The sequence below is a fragment of the Anomaloglossus baeobatrachus genome, chromosome 8, assembly GCF_048569485.1.
Source record: "Anomaloglossus baeobatrachus isolate aAnoBae1 chromosome 8, aAnoBae1.hap1, whole genome shotgun sequence".
NCBI classification, from domain to species: domain Eukaryota; kingdom Metazoa; phylum Chordata; class Amphibia; order Anura; family Aromobatidae; genus Anomaloglossus; species Anomaloglossus baeobatrachus.
In genome coordinates this window covers 13,507,602-13,525,710 of record NC_134360.1, presented here as the reverse complement: position 1 = coordinate 13,525,710, position 18,109 = coordinate 13,507,602, and the positions used below count along the sequence as shown (strand labels likewise).

The window sequence follows — 18,109 nt, the reverse complement described above, 5'->3', positions numbered from 1 at the left end:
TTTACCCCCTGTCGATACCTGAGTCGGAGGCCATGTCGACCTATATAAGAGAGAGCTTAGAGAAGGGGTTCATTCGTAAGTCTGTCTCTCCCGCGGGAGCTGGGTTTTTCTTTGTTCGGAAGAAAGAGGGTGATTTGCGTCCCTGCATAGATTACAGGGGTCTCAACGCAATCACAATAAAGAACAAATACCCATTACCTTTAATTTCGGAGCTCTTTGACAGACTGAGAGGAGCTCAAGTTTTTACGAAGTTGGATCTGCGGGGTGCGTATAACTTGGTACGAATTCGAAAGGGTGACGAATGGAAGACCGCTTTTAACACCCGAGACGGTCACTATGAATACCTCGTCATGCCTTTTGGGTTATGTAATGCACCCGCAGTATTTCAGGACTTCGTAAATGATGTGTTCAGGGATTTACTGTTATCCTCAGTAGTGGTGTATCTGGACGACATCCTGATTTTTTCTCCTGATCTGGAGACTCATCGTCAGGATGTCGTTCGTGTCCTTTCCCGTTTAAGGGAGCACTCATTGTTTGCTAAACTCGAGAAATGTGTATTCGAGCAGTCCTCATTGCCTTTTTTGGGTTACATTATCTCACAAGAGGGTCTGGCTATGGATCCTGCGAAGCTCTCTGCTGTCCTGCAATGGTCCGAACCTCATTCCTTGAAGGCGGTGCAACGCTTCTTAGGATTTATAAATTATTACAGGCAGTTCATACCCCATTTTTCTACTTTGGTGGCCCCTTTGGTGGCCTTGACTAAGAAAGGTGCTAATCCCAAAGCCTGGTCTACTGAGACATCTCAGGCTTTTGAGGCAGTAAAAAGACACTTTTCAACTGCTCCCGTTCTTCAAAGACCCGATGAGAGTAAGCCCTTCCTCTTAGAGGTTGATGCCTCTTCAGTGGGTGCTGGTGCGGTCTTGTATCAAAAGAACGGTGCAGGTAGAAAAAGGCTGTGTTTCTTCTTTGCTAAAACCTTTTCACTGGCAGAGAGAAACTATACCATTGGGGATAGGGAACTGCTCGCCTTGAGATTAGCCTTGGAGGAGTGGCGTCACTTGCTGGAAGGAGCGAAACATCCTTTCCAGGTCTATACAGACCATAAGAATCTGACGTACTTACAAACTGCTCAGCGTCTGAATCCTCGCCAAGCCCGCTGGTCCTTGTTTTTCTCCCGCTTTCACTTCTCCATCAACTATTTGTCTGGGAGTAAGAATAACAAGGCAGACGCCCTGTCTCGCTCTATGCTTTCTACCCAGGAAGAGATTGACGAACCTCGTCTTATCCTTCCCTCCAGGGTTTTTCATACGCTCTCCCCTGTGACGTTAGACCAAATCCCACCGGGCAAGACATTTGTTCCGCCTGATCGACAGAATGATATACTGTCATGGGCCCACACCTCAAAGGTGGGTGGGCATTTTGGTATTAGGCGGACACGAGAGTTACTGGAGAGGTGGTATTGGTGGCCACACTTAGCCAGCCACGTCAAGAGATATGTCGGTTCCTGCTACTCGTGTGCTCGCAACCGTCCATTACGGCAGAGACCGGCTGGGCTCTTGCATCCTTTACCAGTGCCAGATAGACCATGGGAGGTGGTAGGCATGGACTTTGTGGGTGATCTTCCATGTTCACAGGGACATAGATTTGTGTGGGTCATTACGGACCATTTCTCCCGGATGGTTCATCTCGTACCGTTATCGAGAATCCCATCTTCCAGGGTACTAGCCAAACTATTCCTCAAGCATGTCTTTAGGCTTCACGGGATGCCAGATCGTATCATTTGTGATAGAGGCCCGCAATTTACTTCCCGTTTCTGGCGAGATCTTTGTAGCCTTCTGCAAATTGAGTTGAATCTCTCTTCGGCATACCATCCGGAGACTAATGGTTTGGTTGAACGTACCAATCAATCTATGATTATATACCTTCGACACTTTGTTGCTGAGAACCACGATAACTGGTCCTCCCTCCTACCCTGGGCAGAATTTGCCCTTAACAATTCGCTGGCTGAGGCCACTGGGCAGACACCGTTCGTACTCAATAATGGGCAACACCCTAGGGTACCGGTACCGTTTCCCGCTGCTGCACCTCCTCCTCTTGTGGCTGACTGGGCAACTAATGCCAGAGAGGTTTGGGATCGGACTCAAGAGTCGATCCAAGCAGCTAAGGACCGTATGAAGACGGTGTCCGATCGGTTTCGTCGCCCGGCTCCTGTCTTTTCTCCAGGGGACTTTGTGTGGCTCTCTGCAAAACACGTGAGACTTAGAGTGAGCTCTGTCAAATTTGCTCCTCGCTTCCTGGGTCCTTATGAGGTTCTTCGACAGGTAAATGCTGTAGTCTATCAATTGAAGTTACCTGTCCATCTTAGGATTCATGACAAATTCCATGTCTCACTGCTAAAGCCGGCTATTTTACCTCACGCTCGTGAAGTGCACTCTCCTGCCTCTGATTCCTCTCGCTCTAGCTATGAGGTACGAGCCATAGTTGGTTCTAAGATGGTTAGAGGGCGCAGGTTCTTCTTGATAGATTGGGAGGGCTATGGCCCGGAACATCGCTCTTGGGAGCCTGAGGAGGCTGTCCATGCTCCCGACTTAGTTGCCGATTATCTGCATCGCCGGGAGGGGGGCCCTTGAGGGGGAGGTACTGTTACGGTTGCTGCGAGCACTGGAGACTATGTCCAGATTTCTTGCTACTGCACATGTGCGAGCGCTGGAGACTAAGTCCAGATTTCTTGCTACTGCACATGTGCGAGCGCTGGAGACTAAGTCCAGATTTCTTGCTACTGCACATGTGCGAGCGCCGGAGACTAAGTCCAATCTTGGAGCCATTGCACATGTGCGGGTGACATCATCGCTGACACGAGGTCACATGTCTCTGACACCTTCTATGCCGATTGGTCGCTGGTCATGTGCTTGTGACGTCTTGCTCGGTGATAGGCCAGCATGACGTCACTCCTGTCGTTCTGGAAGCGGATTGGCTCTGGTGTCCTCCATCTTGGATGAGGCACAGAGTCTATATAAGACCCTGACACACGCTGCATGGTGCTCAGTCCTCTTGGTTCATGCATATGAGTAGACGCTCTGTGCGCGTTCCTCTAGGCATTCCTCTGTCTATGCTAGGTGAGCGCTACCGGCAGGGTAGCGTTCTTATACCTTACAGCTTCGGCTGCTGTCCGTATCCTTACCTCTTAGGGGAGCGGACATAGGCAGGTGCCTGAGGCACATGGTCTGGCTGGGCCTTGTGATTGTACTCGTAGGTGGACGTTGCCGCTAGGGTAACGTTCCTTATACTGCGTCTGGCAGTTGTTCGTATCCTCGCACACTAGGGGAGCGAACAGAGGTAGGAGCTTTGTGCGGCTTACGCTGCTGTTCGTCTCTTTTGCACCACTAGAAGAGCGGACCTAGGCAGGTGCCATATCTAGTGGTTCGTGTCCTCGCACACTAGTGGAGCGAACGCAGGTAGGAGCTTTGTGCGGCTTACGCTGCTGTTTGTCTCTTTTGCACCACTAGAAGAGCGGACCTAGGTAGGTGCCATTTCGCACACATTGCCTTTGTCTCTGTGATTATTAACAGAGATCATTCCACACACCCTCCAAGTAAGGGAGGAATTGCTTTACTTTCTTATTATATCCTTCTGTGAGTTAACAGAGGTATTGCACTCTGCCATAGTCTGCAGCAAAGTCTTTGCACGGTGGACCCTGACTGTCTGATACTCCTTTCGGTTATTATCAGACAGCCCCCGTAACAATGTCACAGCATTAGGCTGCGCAAAATACTCCCTGACTATCTATTGTTCTTGCTGTTAGTATTCAGTGTACTACGGTAGGTAGCATCTCTACTGGGTTTTCATTCTTTTCCATTTAGGACCCTGCAGATCTCCTCTTTTCTTTAGCTGTTAATCATCTGTATTTCTCCTTGGGTTTAAATAATCTCACTTTCCCTGGACTTGTGCTGGTGATATACAGTTCCTTCAGAAGCTCTATATGCAAGCAGGTGGCTTGCACTCATCTGTAGGATCGTTGCTGCTCTTTGCTAAACTTCTTTTTTAAACATCTGGGAGATACAGTAAGCTGTTCCTGCGCTTTCCTCGTGTGTTGTGTGCTCCCTGTTTCTTCTTTAGTGTTTAGTGGGGTTGACGAAGAGTTCGTCCCACCCATTCCGAGCCCAGCTCTAGAGTCATCTTAGGGTCAGGTATCCTGCTTGGTGCATAGGTGCGAAACATATTTAAGATGGTGAGGGTCCTTAGGGGTCACCATCTTCTCCTTCTCTAGACGCAGGGCTTCCCTTCCCTTCCGCCGTTTGCTTGGTACGCCCCCGTACCTATCGTGACAACATATTGTATCCAATTTGATATACATAAAATATATATTTGTCCTGAACTTTTGTTTCTTTTCGGTGTTTCAACTTTTTTTTTTTGTAGTTTTTAGGACATTATCTTGTAGGGGTTTTCTCATATTTGTTGGACACATTGACCATCTCCTTTCGGAATATGATCCTTTAGATGAACGTTTTTTTTAACGCAACGTCGGGTGATTGTTTTAAAGATTCAAAACCTTTTTTACTTCTATAGAGCTGAATGAAGCCTCTGTCATTATCTGTAATGCTTTAGATGCACATTTCGGCAAATTACTCCCATAAAAAAATGTCTAAGAGTTTCAGAAATTCAGAAATTCAGAGTTTGTCCTAGAAAGGTCCTTTTATGTTTTAATCAGCTGAACAGAAAAGTCAGAAAATGTAACATCCAGTGCATCATATGGTCCTGACAAGTCAAATTAAGCGACCCTAATCCGTGGATAATCAAGACTTGACCTCTTGCATATGGAATCTTAATTTATGTCGTCCGTCCACCTATGTTCACCTCATGTATCGCCATGGAGGTTGCACGGGAGGGTCGTGGATATTCAGCTCCTTTAAAAAGTTGGGGTTTTTTGGAAGGGGGAAAGAAATGGCAATAAATGCTATAGAGTTGATATTACATTATCTTGTGGAAGACGGGGCGGTGGTTGACAACTTCAGACCAGAACTTACATCCACTTCCATAGTGGCTCCATACAAGCTCGTACTTCTTTCATCCTGAGATTTTTTCAGATACCATACTTTACAAAACACTGGGGAAAAAAATAAGGAAATCTGAAGAATTTTCCCGTCCTTCCAACTAGAAAAAGGTTTTCTGCAGCACAATCCCATATATATTGTGGCCAAATTGTTTTGAAAATGTAACAATTACTAGATTATGATCTGTTGTTTTTTTTGTTTTACAGACTCAAAACAGGATGAAGCTAATAGCCGACAACTATGAAGATGACCACCACCACCATCACCACCACCACCATCACCACCACCACCGTTCTCCTGGGAGAACGCTCTCTAGCCATAGACCCTCTCCGGATCAGGTTAGATCAACACATTATTTTTTTTTTATCTTTACAAGAAATAAACTTGTTTCCTTTTTGTTTTCACTACTATAATTTTTTTTCAAAGGTTTTTGGAAAGTTCTAAAACTTTTTTTTATACACCAAGTCCTCATTTTTTGCTGATTTTTGCTTACTATACATTCTCTGATGCTGATGATTAGCATTTGGTTTACATTTATAGAGTCACAAACTTTTTATTGACTCCAGATTTGTTCTAGCTTCTGAAGACCAGAAGATGGAAAGGTAGTATAACCCGTTCAGCTACGGTTGGCGTAGGGTTAAACATTTGAGATGGTTGCGTGGTCTGACACTAGAGTTTTTTAACCAAAGGGTCCAAAAAGTGATTTGTGTTGCCCAAATTTTGCCGATTCGTGCATGGGTCTTAAGTGGCTATACAGCAATTTCAAAACTTTGGGGGTGTCAGGCCTAACTTTAGGCTTTGATACACTTGGGCCTTACTCGGGATGGCATTACCAAGCTCGGAGCCAGGTCTAAGCTGCAGCTGAAAGCGTTGATGCTATAAATGAAGATAAGAAACAATCATCTTGATCAATAACATGAGCGTGATTGGTGTTTGGCTTTTGGGTAGTATTAGATGTGGGTCTTTTTCAAAAGCTTTGCTTCATTAGACTGTAGAAGCCAAAGTGGTTAAATTAGTTAAAAGGATATATATAACAATGTAGTTGTGATACGGTGTGCCACAGTCTAGAGGTGTAATGCATGAACCAATGGCGTAACTAAAGATCAAGGGGTACCAGTGCAAAATTTGATCCTGGCTCCCACCTGCATGTTGGTCAAATGTATGGAAAGATATATGTCTCCCCTTCATAATGTAATAATTTCCTCATCCTGTACTAATGTCCTCTACTCTGGGCCCCTTCCATTAATAATGTCCTCAATCCTGGGCCCTACCTGTACTAATGTCTTCCATCAAGGGCCCCTTCCAGTATTGTCTTCCATCCTGGGCTCCTTCCTGTACTAATGTCCTCCAATTTGGGTCCCTTCCTGTACTAATGTCCTCCAATTTGGGTCCCTTCCTGTACTAGTGTCCTTCATACTGGGCCCCTTTCTGTTATAATGTCCTCCATCCTGGGCCCCTGCCTATATCAATGCTCTCCAGCTTGGGCCCATTCTTGTACTAATATCCTCCATCCTGGACCCTGTACTAATGTCCTCAGACCTGAGCCCCATTCGGTAATAATGTCTGCCATCCTTTTGCTCCTTCCTGTACTAATGACCTCCATCCTGGGTCCCTTCCTGTACTAATGCCCTCCATCATGGGCCCTTTCCTGTACTAATGTCTTCTATCTTAGGCCCCTTCCTGTACTAATGTCCTCCATCCTGTGCCCTTCCTGTACTAGCGCCCTCAATCCTGGGCGCCTTCCTGTACTAATGTCCCTCATTCTTGTTCCTTTCCTGTACTAATATTCTCCATCCAGGACCCCTTCCTGTACCAATGTCTTCCATCCTAAGCCCTTTTCTGTACTAATATCCTCAATCCCGGGCCTCATCCTTTACTAATGTCCTCCAACCTAAGCCCCTTCCTTTACTAATGTCCTCCATCCCGGGCCTCTTCCTGTAATAAAGTTCTCCCTCCTGGACCCCTTCCTGTACTAATATCTACATCCTGGGCCCCGTCCTGTATTAATGTCCTCCATCCTGGGCCCCTTCTTGTACAAATGTTCTCAATCCTGGACCCCTTCCTGCACTAATATCTCTATCCTGGGCACCGTCCTGTACTAATGTCCTCTATCCTGGGCCCATTCCTGTATTAATGTCCTCCACCCTGGGCCCATTCCTGTATTAATGTCTTCTATCCTGGGCCCCTTCCGGTAATAATGTCCCCCATCCACACTCCACGACTACAAAAGTTACATCTCTTGCTTGAACAATTGTACATCCTGGTTAACATTTTCCTTTTTATGGTTCTCAAATGATGTTTTTGATAAATTCGAGTCTTTTGTACATCTACATCTACATATTCCATTGTTTTGCCTTAAGGCCCTCCCTCCCCCCCCCAAAAAAAAAAACAGCCATTAGAAATGTGAATATATTGTCAAAACATTAGGATTTCTCAAATTGAAAACTTGTGCCTCAGCGATGGTTGTTATTAATGAAATATTCTATTTTGCTTTGCCTTTAGGTCCTCATTAAGCCCAAGACATTTAGCGCTTTAAAAGTAACAGACCGGGTTCGTGTCAAACGTATTGCGAGTGGACTTGTGCCAAAAATGTGTTTTATTAAAATAAAAGTTATTTTGGCAGAAGAATGATGACATTTAAACAATTTAATAATTTACTGTAAATGGAACCTTGATTCCCACTTACAAAAAACTGAAATGTCTTTGAGAGGGATCCCATGCCGCTCCGCAGCACTCGATTCCTTCTGCTCTCGAATCTCTGCTGTATTTCAAAAATATCTCCAGGGAGCGGAGCTACAAAGGAAAAATGTGTATGTATTAAAGATGTGCCCATTTATTTATAAAAAGCTCTGACCTAAAATACAGGTTACTCTGCATTCATAGAGCTACTTGTAACAGATCTAAATATCTACATGCAAAGGCTTTGGATAACTTGGTCGCGCAAAACTTACATTTTGACATCAAAGAAAAATACATATCCACAGCTAGGTAATATCTGGCTACTACTTGTATTATGCTTGCTCCTTGAAAATCATTATCTTTATGGCGTCTCACATACTGAGCCAGAAGACTAGTTTGTAATGAGTGTCTGGACAGATCCGGGGCGGACATATCATTTTTGCAACCTGTGTTGTCGTGGTTGACACACAGTCCTTTGGTGCCCGGCTGTAGAAGGTCGCAGCCTTTAGCTATACAGACTGCTCCCTGACTTTCTATTCTTCCTGCGGTGGTCTAATTCTAATGGTATCATATGTATCTTTTCAGTTTAGTGTTCCCTTTTAGGACCCTGCAGATATCTTCACTTTCAGCTGTTAAAGGGAACCTGTCACCAGTTTTTTTGCCCTATAAGCTGCGGCTACCACCACCGGGCTCTAACATGCTGTATATAAGAGCCCAGGCCGCTGTGTAGAAGATAAAAAACACTTTATAATACTCACCTAACCCGGTCACTGCGGTGGATGTGGCTCAGATGGGTGTCTTCGTCCTTCGGTGCCGGCGCCTCCTCTTTCGGCCATCTTTGTTCTCCTTCTGAAGCCTGTGTGCATGACGCATCTACGTCATATACACTCGCCGGTCCCGCGCATGCGCACTACAATACTTTGATCTTCCAAACTCATGGCAGATCAAAGTGCGCCTGCTCAGGACTTGAATGCCAGCGGGTGTGTAGGACGTCGGATGCGTCATGCACCGCGGCTTCAGAAGGACAACAGAGGCGGCGCCGGCACCACCGCAGCAACCGGTTTAGGTGAGTATTAGAAATTGTTTTATACGTTCTACACAGCGACCTGGGCTCTTATATACAGCATGTTAGAATGATGTATATTAGAGCGCAGTGGTGGTGGCCGCAGATTATAGGGCAAAAAACTGGTGACAGGTTCCCTTTAAGCATCATCACTTCCCCTTGTCCCCTTAAATACCCATATTTCCCCTTGGTGTTTGCTGGTGATGGAGTTATATTCCTATACAGGCCATGATGCAAGCAGCTGACTTGTATTCAACTGAAGAAAGATTGTAGTGTGTTGCTGTTCCTCTCCTTGAGTCTTCTTGCTGTTGTTAATTTACTTCACCCTGTTTGTGCTCCTTGTGTCTTCTTTAGAGCTTAGTAGGGTTGACTGAGCGCTCATCCCATCCATTGCCTACCTTGTGTCCAGTTCAGGGTCAGCCAGGGTCACGTATCCTGCACGGTACATAGGTGCGGAACCTATCTAGGGTGGTCAGGGGAGGTAGAAGGTTTAGTCAAGGGTCATCATCTCCCCCATCACAAGACACATGGCTCCCTTTCCCTGTCGCCATACGTGTGATACTTCCCTAGAGTGAGCGTGACATGCACAGGGGCCCAAGTTGTAAGGGGGTCCATTTCTACATCCAAACCAGGCAGATTTGTGCATTTTGATGGGTTATTGGGCAAAGGGCCCATATATTATTCCTACACAGGGGCCCTTTTCTGTGTGTGTCCACCACTGGATGGATCCACTACTTAAGTAACAGATTGGATGGAGGGAAAATTTAGGGAGCAGAATCGAAGAGATTTTCCTATTCTCCACCTATACCCAATAGTATTGTGTGATCTTTCCCCCCAAGGAGTCTCCAGGTCACTGCCCCCAAAGTAGTCTACTTTAGCGGTATCATACAGTATAGGAGCAGAAAAATCTGTATGGCAGATCTAAGGCAGCAGGTATGAAGGCAGTCACATGTCCAATGGTGGAGGCTGGCAGGGGTCTGTTATTAGTGGAGGAAAGGAGGAGGATAGGAAAGATGGTAGACAAGAGAACGAGGACAGACATAAAGGCTAATTCAGAAGAGTAACGAGCAGGAGCCAGTGTACAATAGTCGACTGCGAACTCAGGTGGACAACACAACATAGACCCATATGTGTGAGAGGGAGCCACATACAGCACTGGCAATGTGGGCACTGGCATGTGTCAGGGAAATGTAGTGCAAATTAGCCTATTAGGAGGTCAGGAACCAAAGCAAAATGGCACAATTCTGGAAGTACAGTTGAGGACACCATGCTGGTGATATTTTCAGTTCATTCAAGCCTTGGTTGCAAGCAGGTGGCTTGTACTCCTCTGTGGTGTTGTTGCGGAAAACTCTGCTGAACTTCTACTGGTCTCATCTGTGGATAAGTAGTTCATGCATTTTCTCCCTGTGTGTCCCCCTTGTGTTTTCTATCGTGTTTAGTGGGGTTGATGAAGACCTCATACCACCCGTTTCCTATTTAGGGCTCAGCAGTAGGGATACCTAGGGTCAGGTATCCGGCTTGACGCATAGGTGCAGAACCTATCTAGGGTGGTGAGGACCCCAGCAGTAGGGATACCTAGGGTCAGGTATCTGGCTCGACGCATAGGTGCGGAACCTATCTACAGTGGTGAGGACCCCAGGGCCCAGCAGTAGGGATACCTAGGGTCAGGTATCTGGCTCGACGCATAGGTGCGGAACCTATCTAGGGTGGTGAGGACCCCAGGGCCCAGCAGTAGGGATACCTAGGGTCAGGTATCTGGCTCGACGCATAGGTGCGGAACCTATCTAGGGTGGTGAGGACCCCAGGGTCCAGCAGTAGGGATACCTAGGGTCAGGTATCTGGCTCGACGCATAGGTGCGGAACCTATCTAGGGTGGTGAGGACCCCAGGGCCCAGCACTAGTGATACCTAGAGTCAGGTATCTGGTTCGACGGATAGGTGCGGAACCTATCTCGGGTGGTGAGGGACCCCAGGGACCAGCAGTAGGTTTGATCAGTGGTCACCACCTTCCCTTTTTCTAAATGCGAGGGTCCCATTCCTTTACTTTTTGCAGCTGGCTTGGTACTTCCCCTTACCTAGCATGACATCAAGCTTCTGAAATGAAATTTTAATGACGGGGCTCGCATGCTCACCTAGTTAGCCAAGAGAGCCCTATAGATTAGGATATGGCTGACGCCCCCGTGGCCCTGTTTTGGTGCGATCCCCCCTTTCCTAGTTACACAAATAGACTTTTCTTTTACATCTTGTTGATATTATTTGGACCTAAGACCTCGAGAAGGTGATGAACACAATCTCTAAAAAATGTCGAGTCAACCTGAAAACAAACTTTAGAGATCCGTTGATGACAGATGTGACGTAACATCTACTTCAAAGCTGCGGTGTCTTCCGTTGAGTTTCCCTCTAAGCAGCTGTCAAATATTTTGTAAAAGTCAAAAATGAGTTTGTGAGATCACAAGTGCGCGAAACAGATTATCCAGGAAGAAAGGACCTCATAGTATCACCGTGTCACACTCATAATGGAATGACGCTCTTGGGGTTTGATCCGTTGAGATCGGGCATTGAGACGTTGACGATTCCGCGGACTTTTTGCAGCGGCCGGTCGTGTTCCCCCCTTCCCTGCATCTTTCCACTGCCCCCACTGCAGATGTTGGTTATAAATTTCCGACCTTCCACTTGCCGGGCGGCAGCAATCGATCATCTTCGTCTTTTATACTCTTACTAATCTAGAAGTATGCTGGGAAGCTCACCCCGGCCAAAAACACATGTTCCGATATTCTCCAACTGCCGAAAAATCACAAGGAATGGAATTATTTAGTGACATTTTTTTTCACAAATCATCAAATCTTGAATTATTATTATTTTTTTTTTACAAAAATGTAAAATATAAAGTTCTAAACAGAATATGCGGAATGTAAATATTCACCTTATGTCTATGAACTTTGCTAAATGAAATCAAACCTGCAAAGATCACTTTAAGGGGTGCTTCACACACAGCGAGCTCGCTGCCGAGATCGCTGCTGAGTCACGCTTTTTGTGACGCAGCAGTGACCTCATTAGCGATCTCGCTGTGTGTGACACTGAGCAGCGATCTGGCCCCTGCTGCGAGATCGCTGCTCGTTACACACAGCCCTGGTTCGTTTTCTTCAAAGCCGCTCTCCCGCTGTGACACACAGATCGCTGTGTGTGACAGCGAGAGAGCGACAAATGAAGCGAGCAGGAGCAGGAGCCGGCGTCTGACAGCTGAGGTAAGCTGTATCCAAGATAAACATCGGGTAACCAAGGTGGTTACCCGATATTTACCTTAGTTACCAGCCTCCGCAGCTCTCACGCTGCCTGTGCTGCCGGCTCCGGCTCTCTGTACATGTAGCTGCTGTACACATCAGGTTAATTAACCCGATGTGTATAGCAGCTAGGAGAGCAAGGAGCCAGCGCTAAGCAGTGTGCGCGGCTCCCTGCTCTCTGCACATGTAGCTGCATTACACATCGGGTTAATTAACCCGATGTGTAATGCAGCTAGGAGAGCAAGGAGCCAGCGCTAAGCAGTGTGCGCGGCTCCCTGCTCTCTGCACACAGCGCTGGTAACTAATGTAAACATCGGGTAACCATACCCGATGTTTACCTTAGTTACCAGTCTCCGCAGCTTCCAGACGGCGGCTCCGTGCAAGCGCAGCGTCGCTTGCACGTCGCTGCAGCCTGGAGGCTGTTCACTGGTCGCTGGTGAGATCTGCCTGTTTGACAGCTCACCAGCGACCATGTAGCGATGCAGCAGCGATCCTGACCCGGTCAGATCGCTGGTCGGATCGCTGCTGCATCGCTAAGTGTGAAGGTACCCTAAGTTTCATTCAAGAAGATAAGACAATTGGCAACAGGCATTGTGTACAGATGTAGCAAAGGTTATCGTGACTCACAATCTTGATAACTTATCTCGCCCTAAGAGGATTAGGATAAGGAGATATTGCACAAGACATTTACTGATGTAGAGTTAAAGTGTAACCGTTGTTTTAGTTTTTATTTCATAAATCAATAGAACACATGAAAATAAGAAACTTTGTAATAATTGTATCAAGTAAATTTGCTTCTTTCTCTCCCAGAATTGATCAGTTATTATCCAACTGTATCCAACTGCCTTCTGCTAAGTAGATATAAGATGGAGGAGGGGGTGGAATACTGCCTGTAGCTCCTCCCTCTGCATCTAGCTCCTCCCATTATCATAGTATCTCCTCAGTAGCAAACACCTGACATCTCCTATGTATGTAAAAGAGGGAGGTAGGGGTGGAGCTCTGCCTCTAGCGCCTCCCTCCTCCCATCATAGAATCTTCTCAATAACAACTGCCATCTCCTAAATAGATAAAAGAGGGAGGAGAGGGCGTAGCTCTGCCTCTAGCTCCTCCCTCTGCATCTAGCTCCTCCCATGATCATAACATCTCAGTATTAAACAACTGCCATCTATGTAAATAGAAGAGGGAGGAGAAGGGCGTAGCTCTGCCTGTAGTTACTGCCTCTGCATCTAGCTCCTCCCATCATCATAGCATCTACTCAGTAATAAACTGCCATCTCCTATGTAGGTAGAAGTGGGAGGAATCTGCCTTTAGCTCCTCCCTTTGCCTTTAGCTCCTCCCTCTACTTAACTCCTCCCTCTTCCCATCATCATAGACTCTTCTCAGTAACAACTGCTATCTCCAATGTAGATAGAAAAGGGAGGAAAAGGCAGAGCCCTACTTCTAGCTCCACCTTATGCATTTAGCTCCTCCCTCTGTCTCTAACTCCTCCCTCTGACACTAGCTCCTCCCAGTGCCTCTAACTCCTCCTTCTTCCTGTCATCATAGAATCTTCTTAGTAACTATTGCCATTCCCTAAGTAGATAAAAGAGGGAGGAAGTCTTGGAACTCTGCCTCTAGATTCTCCCTCTGCCTCTAGCTCCTCCCTCTGCCGCTAGCTCCTCCCTCCTCCCATCATAGAATCTCATCGACACCAACTGTCATCTCTTATCTCAGTACTGGGAAAGTCTTCACTGAATACAGATTTCACTTCAGAAGTGACAATATTGATAATGACTGATCAATTTTGGCAGAGAACGATTATTACAAAGTTTCTTATTTTCACGTGCACTATTGAGTTATGAAGAAAAAAAATTAAAACATTGATTCCACTTTAAGCCGTCAATAAGCATCAGATGGGAAAACGATGTTTCACCCGATCAGCCGCCAGCTCAGCCAACTCTTCCATATATAGATGCATTTTTTTTCGGCTGAGCCCTCCTGTGAGGAGAACAATGTGACCGGCAGTCTGAATTAGGACATATATAACCTGTAGTGTCGTACATGTGTATCACATTTACACAGCTATACCATCTGTGCCCACCCCATCATCAATGGGAGATTTACTGTGCTAAGTAACCACAGCCGCTACGATTATCAAGGCTGATACTGACAGTTGTGATCCCAGTAAGGGTATGTGCACACAACATCTTATTGAGCAATTTTTCAGGGGGTTATGACACATGCCCACCTGAAGAAGCGCAGGATAAATGTTAGAAAGAACAAACTTATGCACAGCAATGTAAAAACAAAGCGCAGGATAAATGTTAGAAAGAACAAACCTATGCACAGCAATGCAAAAAAACAAGCTCAGGATAAATATTAGAAAGAACAAACCTATGCACAGCAATGTAAAAACGAAGCACAGAATAAATGTTAGACAGAACAAACCTATGCACCGTAATGTAAAAATGAAGCAGAGGATAAATGTTAGAAAGAATAAACCTATACACAGCAATGTAAAAACGAAGCGCAGGATAAATGTTAGAACAAATCTTTGCACAGCAATGTAAAAACGAAGCACAGAATACATGTCAAAAAGAACAAACCTATGCACAGCAATGTAAAAACGAAGCGCAGGATAAATGTCAGAAAGAACAAACCTATGCACAGCAATGTAAAAACAACTTTCTGTGCATGTGCGTAGTCTTTTGAGCTTCTTTTAATCACTCTTGTAAAGACGCAAAAAAAAGTGGCTGATCCATTCTTCAGCTGTGTTCAGCTAGGAAGCCTCTTACTATTTTATACATAGAAGGTAAAAAAGAAAAAAAACACGCTGGATGCGATCTCGTCAGAATGGACGCTTCAGGAAAAACATCACCAGCATCTTCTGCTTGAAAAACTAAAACATGTTGCGAGCACATGACTGAGCGGTCCCCTCGGCTATCTAATGTATCATTGGTGTTCATGTAACAGATGCAAACAACAATTCTAAAAAATACGGATACAAACAAAAAGAATACAATAAACTTGTTATTGAAAAACAAACACAATTATTAATTAAAAAAAAAAAGATTAAATAATAAGTTGCGATATGTATTCCGGAGCAAATGCCTTAATGCTTTACTCACCCTCCAAAATAAACAATGAGTATTGAACATGGCGCCAATTTTCTACCTAAATATATTTCTAAAGCTGCTATTGCCATAAATTTCCACCAGATGTCGGTTACAACCCATCCAATCCACACAGGCAAAGAAATCAAACCATAGACATCCATAAATTAAGTTATAAAGTGAGAATTATGAATTTTTGACCACATAGCAATACAGTCCAAAAATTTTGAAGGGGAAAAAAATGAAAACAAAAAAAACCAGAATTTGACCACGACGTAACCCGAGACTCTCCTTAGTTTTTTTTCGTATTTGGCTAAGTATTTACTTGCAGGTAGCTGGTAACTGGAGAGAGTTGAGCGGACCCGTGGAAGTTCGGTTCTACCGGACTTTAGATAATGTACAGTTCTGGACCTGGACTTGACCCGAACCCAAATGGAAGTCACTGATTGGGCAGTTCGGGTCTCTGCCCACATAGAGCCAGCCATAGACAGATCACTTCCAGAGGAGGGTGGGCAGAGGTTTTCCATGTTTTTGGTGCACACTACATCCGATCACGCTGTTGTTACCCCCAGTGCAAGACATTCAAACACTGCAAGCGGCTTGCACTGGGCTGAGCACCGAGTGTACCCTAGCACCCAACATACCCGAGCACTGAGCGTACACAAGCACAGTGATGCCTGCGAGAGTGGTTTGCATACGTAATGCACCCAAGCTCCAAACCCAAACTCTGCGTGTTTGGTATGAACACTGAACCTTGGATTCACTCATCTCTACTGCTAGCTACTTGCCTGTTCTTCCCTGTGACTCTGCTGCTGATTTCACAATGACAGGTCAGCTCTTTCTCTTCCACTTTGCTTTGTATCAAGGCGTCACTGCTGATGTCATCCTGATTGACAACCAGCTTCTTACTATCAATCTGCGGGCAGCCGGCTGTCAATCAGCATGATGTTGGCAGTGACACTGACCTCATCAACAGAGTAGAGTGGAAGAGAAAGATCTGCTTTGTTGACTTGAGGTCAAAGGAAGAAAGAGGGTCACTGTCGGAGCTGGAACAGATTGTTAACAACTACCTGCTGGAAGGTTTTTAGTCCTAAACGAAAATCTAACCATAGAGTCCCGGATAACCACTTTAAATCCAACAGCCGGCTGTGAATCAGCATGACTTCACAACGACAGGTCAGTTCTTTCTCTTCCACTTTCCTTTGTATCGGGGTGTCACTGCTGATTGACAGCCAGCTCCTTACTGTTGAACTGTGGGGAGCCGACTGTCAATCAGCATGATGTTGGCAGTGACACTGACCCCATCGACAGAGTAGAGCAGAAGAGAAAGAGCTGCTTTGTTAATGTGAAGTCAAAGGAAGCAAGAGAATAACTGCAAGAGCTGGAACAGATTGATGGCAACTACCTGCTGTACGGTTGTTAGTCCTAAACGAAAATCTAACCAAAGAATCCTGAATAACCACTTTGACCCGAACAGCCGGCTGTGAATCAGCATGACTTCACAACGACAGGTCAGCTCTTTCTCTTCCACTTTGCTTTGGATCGGGGCGTCACTGCTGATGTCATGCTGATTGACAGCCGGCTCCTTACTGTCAAACTGCAGGGAGCCGGCTGTCAATCAGCATGATGTTGGCATCTGACCTCATCAACAGAGTAGAGCGGAAGCGAAAGAGCTGCTTTGTTGATTTGAGGTCAAAGGAAGTAAGAGAGTCACTGACAGAGTTAGAACAGATTGGTAGCAAAGATATGCTGGGAGGCTCGTAGGGGTACTTTGCACGCTGCGACATCGCTAGCCGATGCTAGCGATGCTGAGCGCAATAGTACCCGCCCCCGTCGCACATGCGATATCTTGTGATAGCTGCCGTAGCGAACATTATCGCTACGGCAGCTTTACACGCACTCACCTGCCCTGCGACGTCACTCTGGCTGGTGACACGCCTCCTTCCTAAGGGGGCGGGTCGTGCGGCATCACAGCGACGTCACACGGCAGGCAGCCAATAGAAGCGGAGGGGCGGAGATGAGCGGAATGTAAACATCCCGCCCACCTGCTTCCTTCCGCATTGCTGGTGGAGGCAGGTAAGAAGATGTTCCTTGCTCCTGCGGCTTCATACACAGCGATGTGTGCTGCCGCAGGAACGAGGAACAACATCGAATCTCCTATTGGTGCGACATTATGAAAATGTCCGACGCTACAGAGATCACCAATTTATGATGATTTTGCGATCGTTTATCGGCGCATCTAGGCTTTACACGTTGCAAAGTCGTTATCGGCGTCGGATGTGCGTCACTTTCGATTTGACCCCGACGATATCGCAGTAGCGATGTCGCAACGTGCAAAGTACCCTTTTAGTCCTAAATGAAAATCTAACCAAAGTCCTGGATAACCACTTTGACCCAAACAGCCGGCTGTGAATCAGAATGACTTCACAGCGACAGGTCAGCTCTTTCTCTTCCACTTTGCTTTGTATCGGGGTGTCACTGATGATTGACAGCCAGCTCCTTACTGTTGAACTGTGGGGAGCCGACTGTCAATCAGCATGATGTTGGCAGTTACACTGACCCCATCGACAGAGTAGAGTGGAAGAGAAAGAGCTGCTTTGTTAATGTGAAGTCAATGGAAGCAAGAGAATGATTGCCAGAGCTGGAACAGGTTGTTAGCAACTATCTGCTGTACGGTTGTTAGTCCTAAATGAAAATCTAACCAAACAGACCCGGATAACCACTTTGACCCCAACAGCCGGCTGTGAATCAGCATGACTTCACAACGACAGGTCAGCTCTTTCTCTTCTACTTTGCTTTGTATTGAGGCGTCACTGCTGATGTCATGCTGATTGACAGCCAGCTCCTTACTGTCGAACTGCGGGGAGCCGGTTGTCAATCAGCATGACATCGGCAGTGACACTTGTGACGGGGGATGCGGCAGAGCAGTAAGAGACGCCAGGCC

General features: G+C 46.1%; 1 protein-coding gene across 7 annotated transcripts in view; it reads left to right on the top strand.

Annotated features, from left to right (window-relative positions):
• Positions 1-18,109, top strand: part of ERC2 (ELKS/RAB6-interacting/CAST family member 2) — a 1,225,588-nt gene that overhangs the window by 905,840 nt on the left and 301,639 nt on the right. For all 7 annotated transcript variants that reach the window (XM_075321314.1, XM_075321312.1, XM_075321310.1 and 4 more), the window contains one exon: positions 5,258-5,389. In XM_075321314.1, coding sequence (XP_075177429.1) covers positions 5,258-5,389 — 132 coding nt within the window. The remainder of the gene's footprint in view (positions 1-5,257; positions 5,390-18,109) is intronic.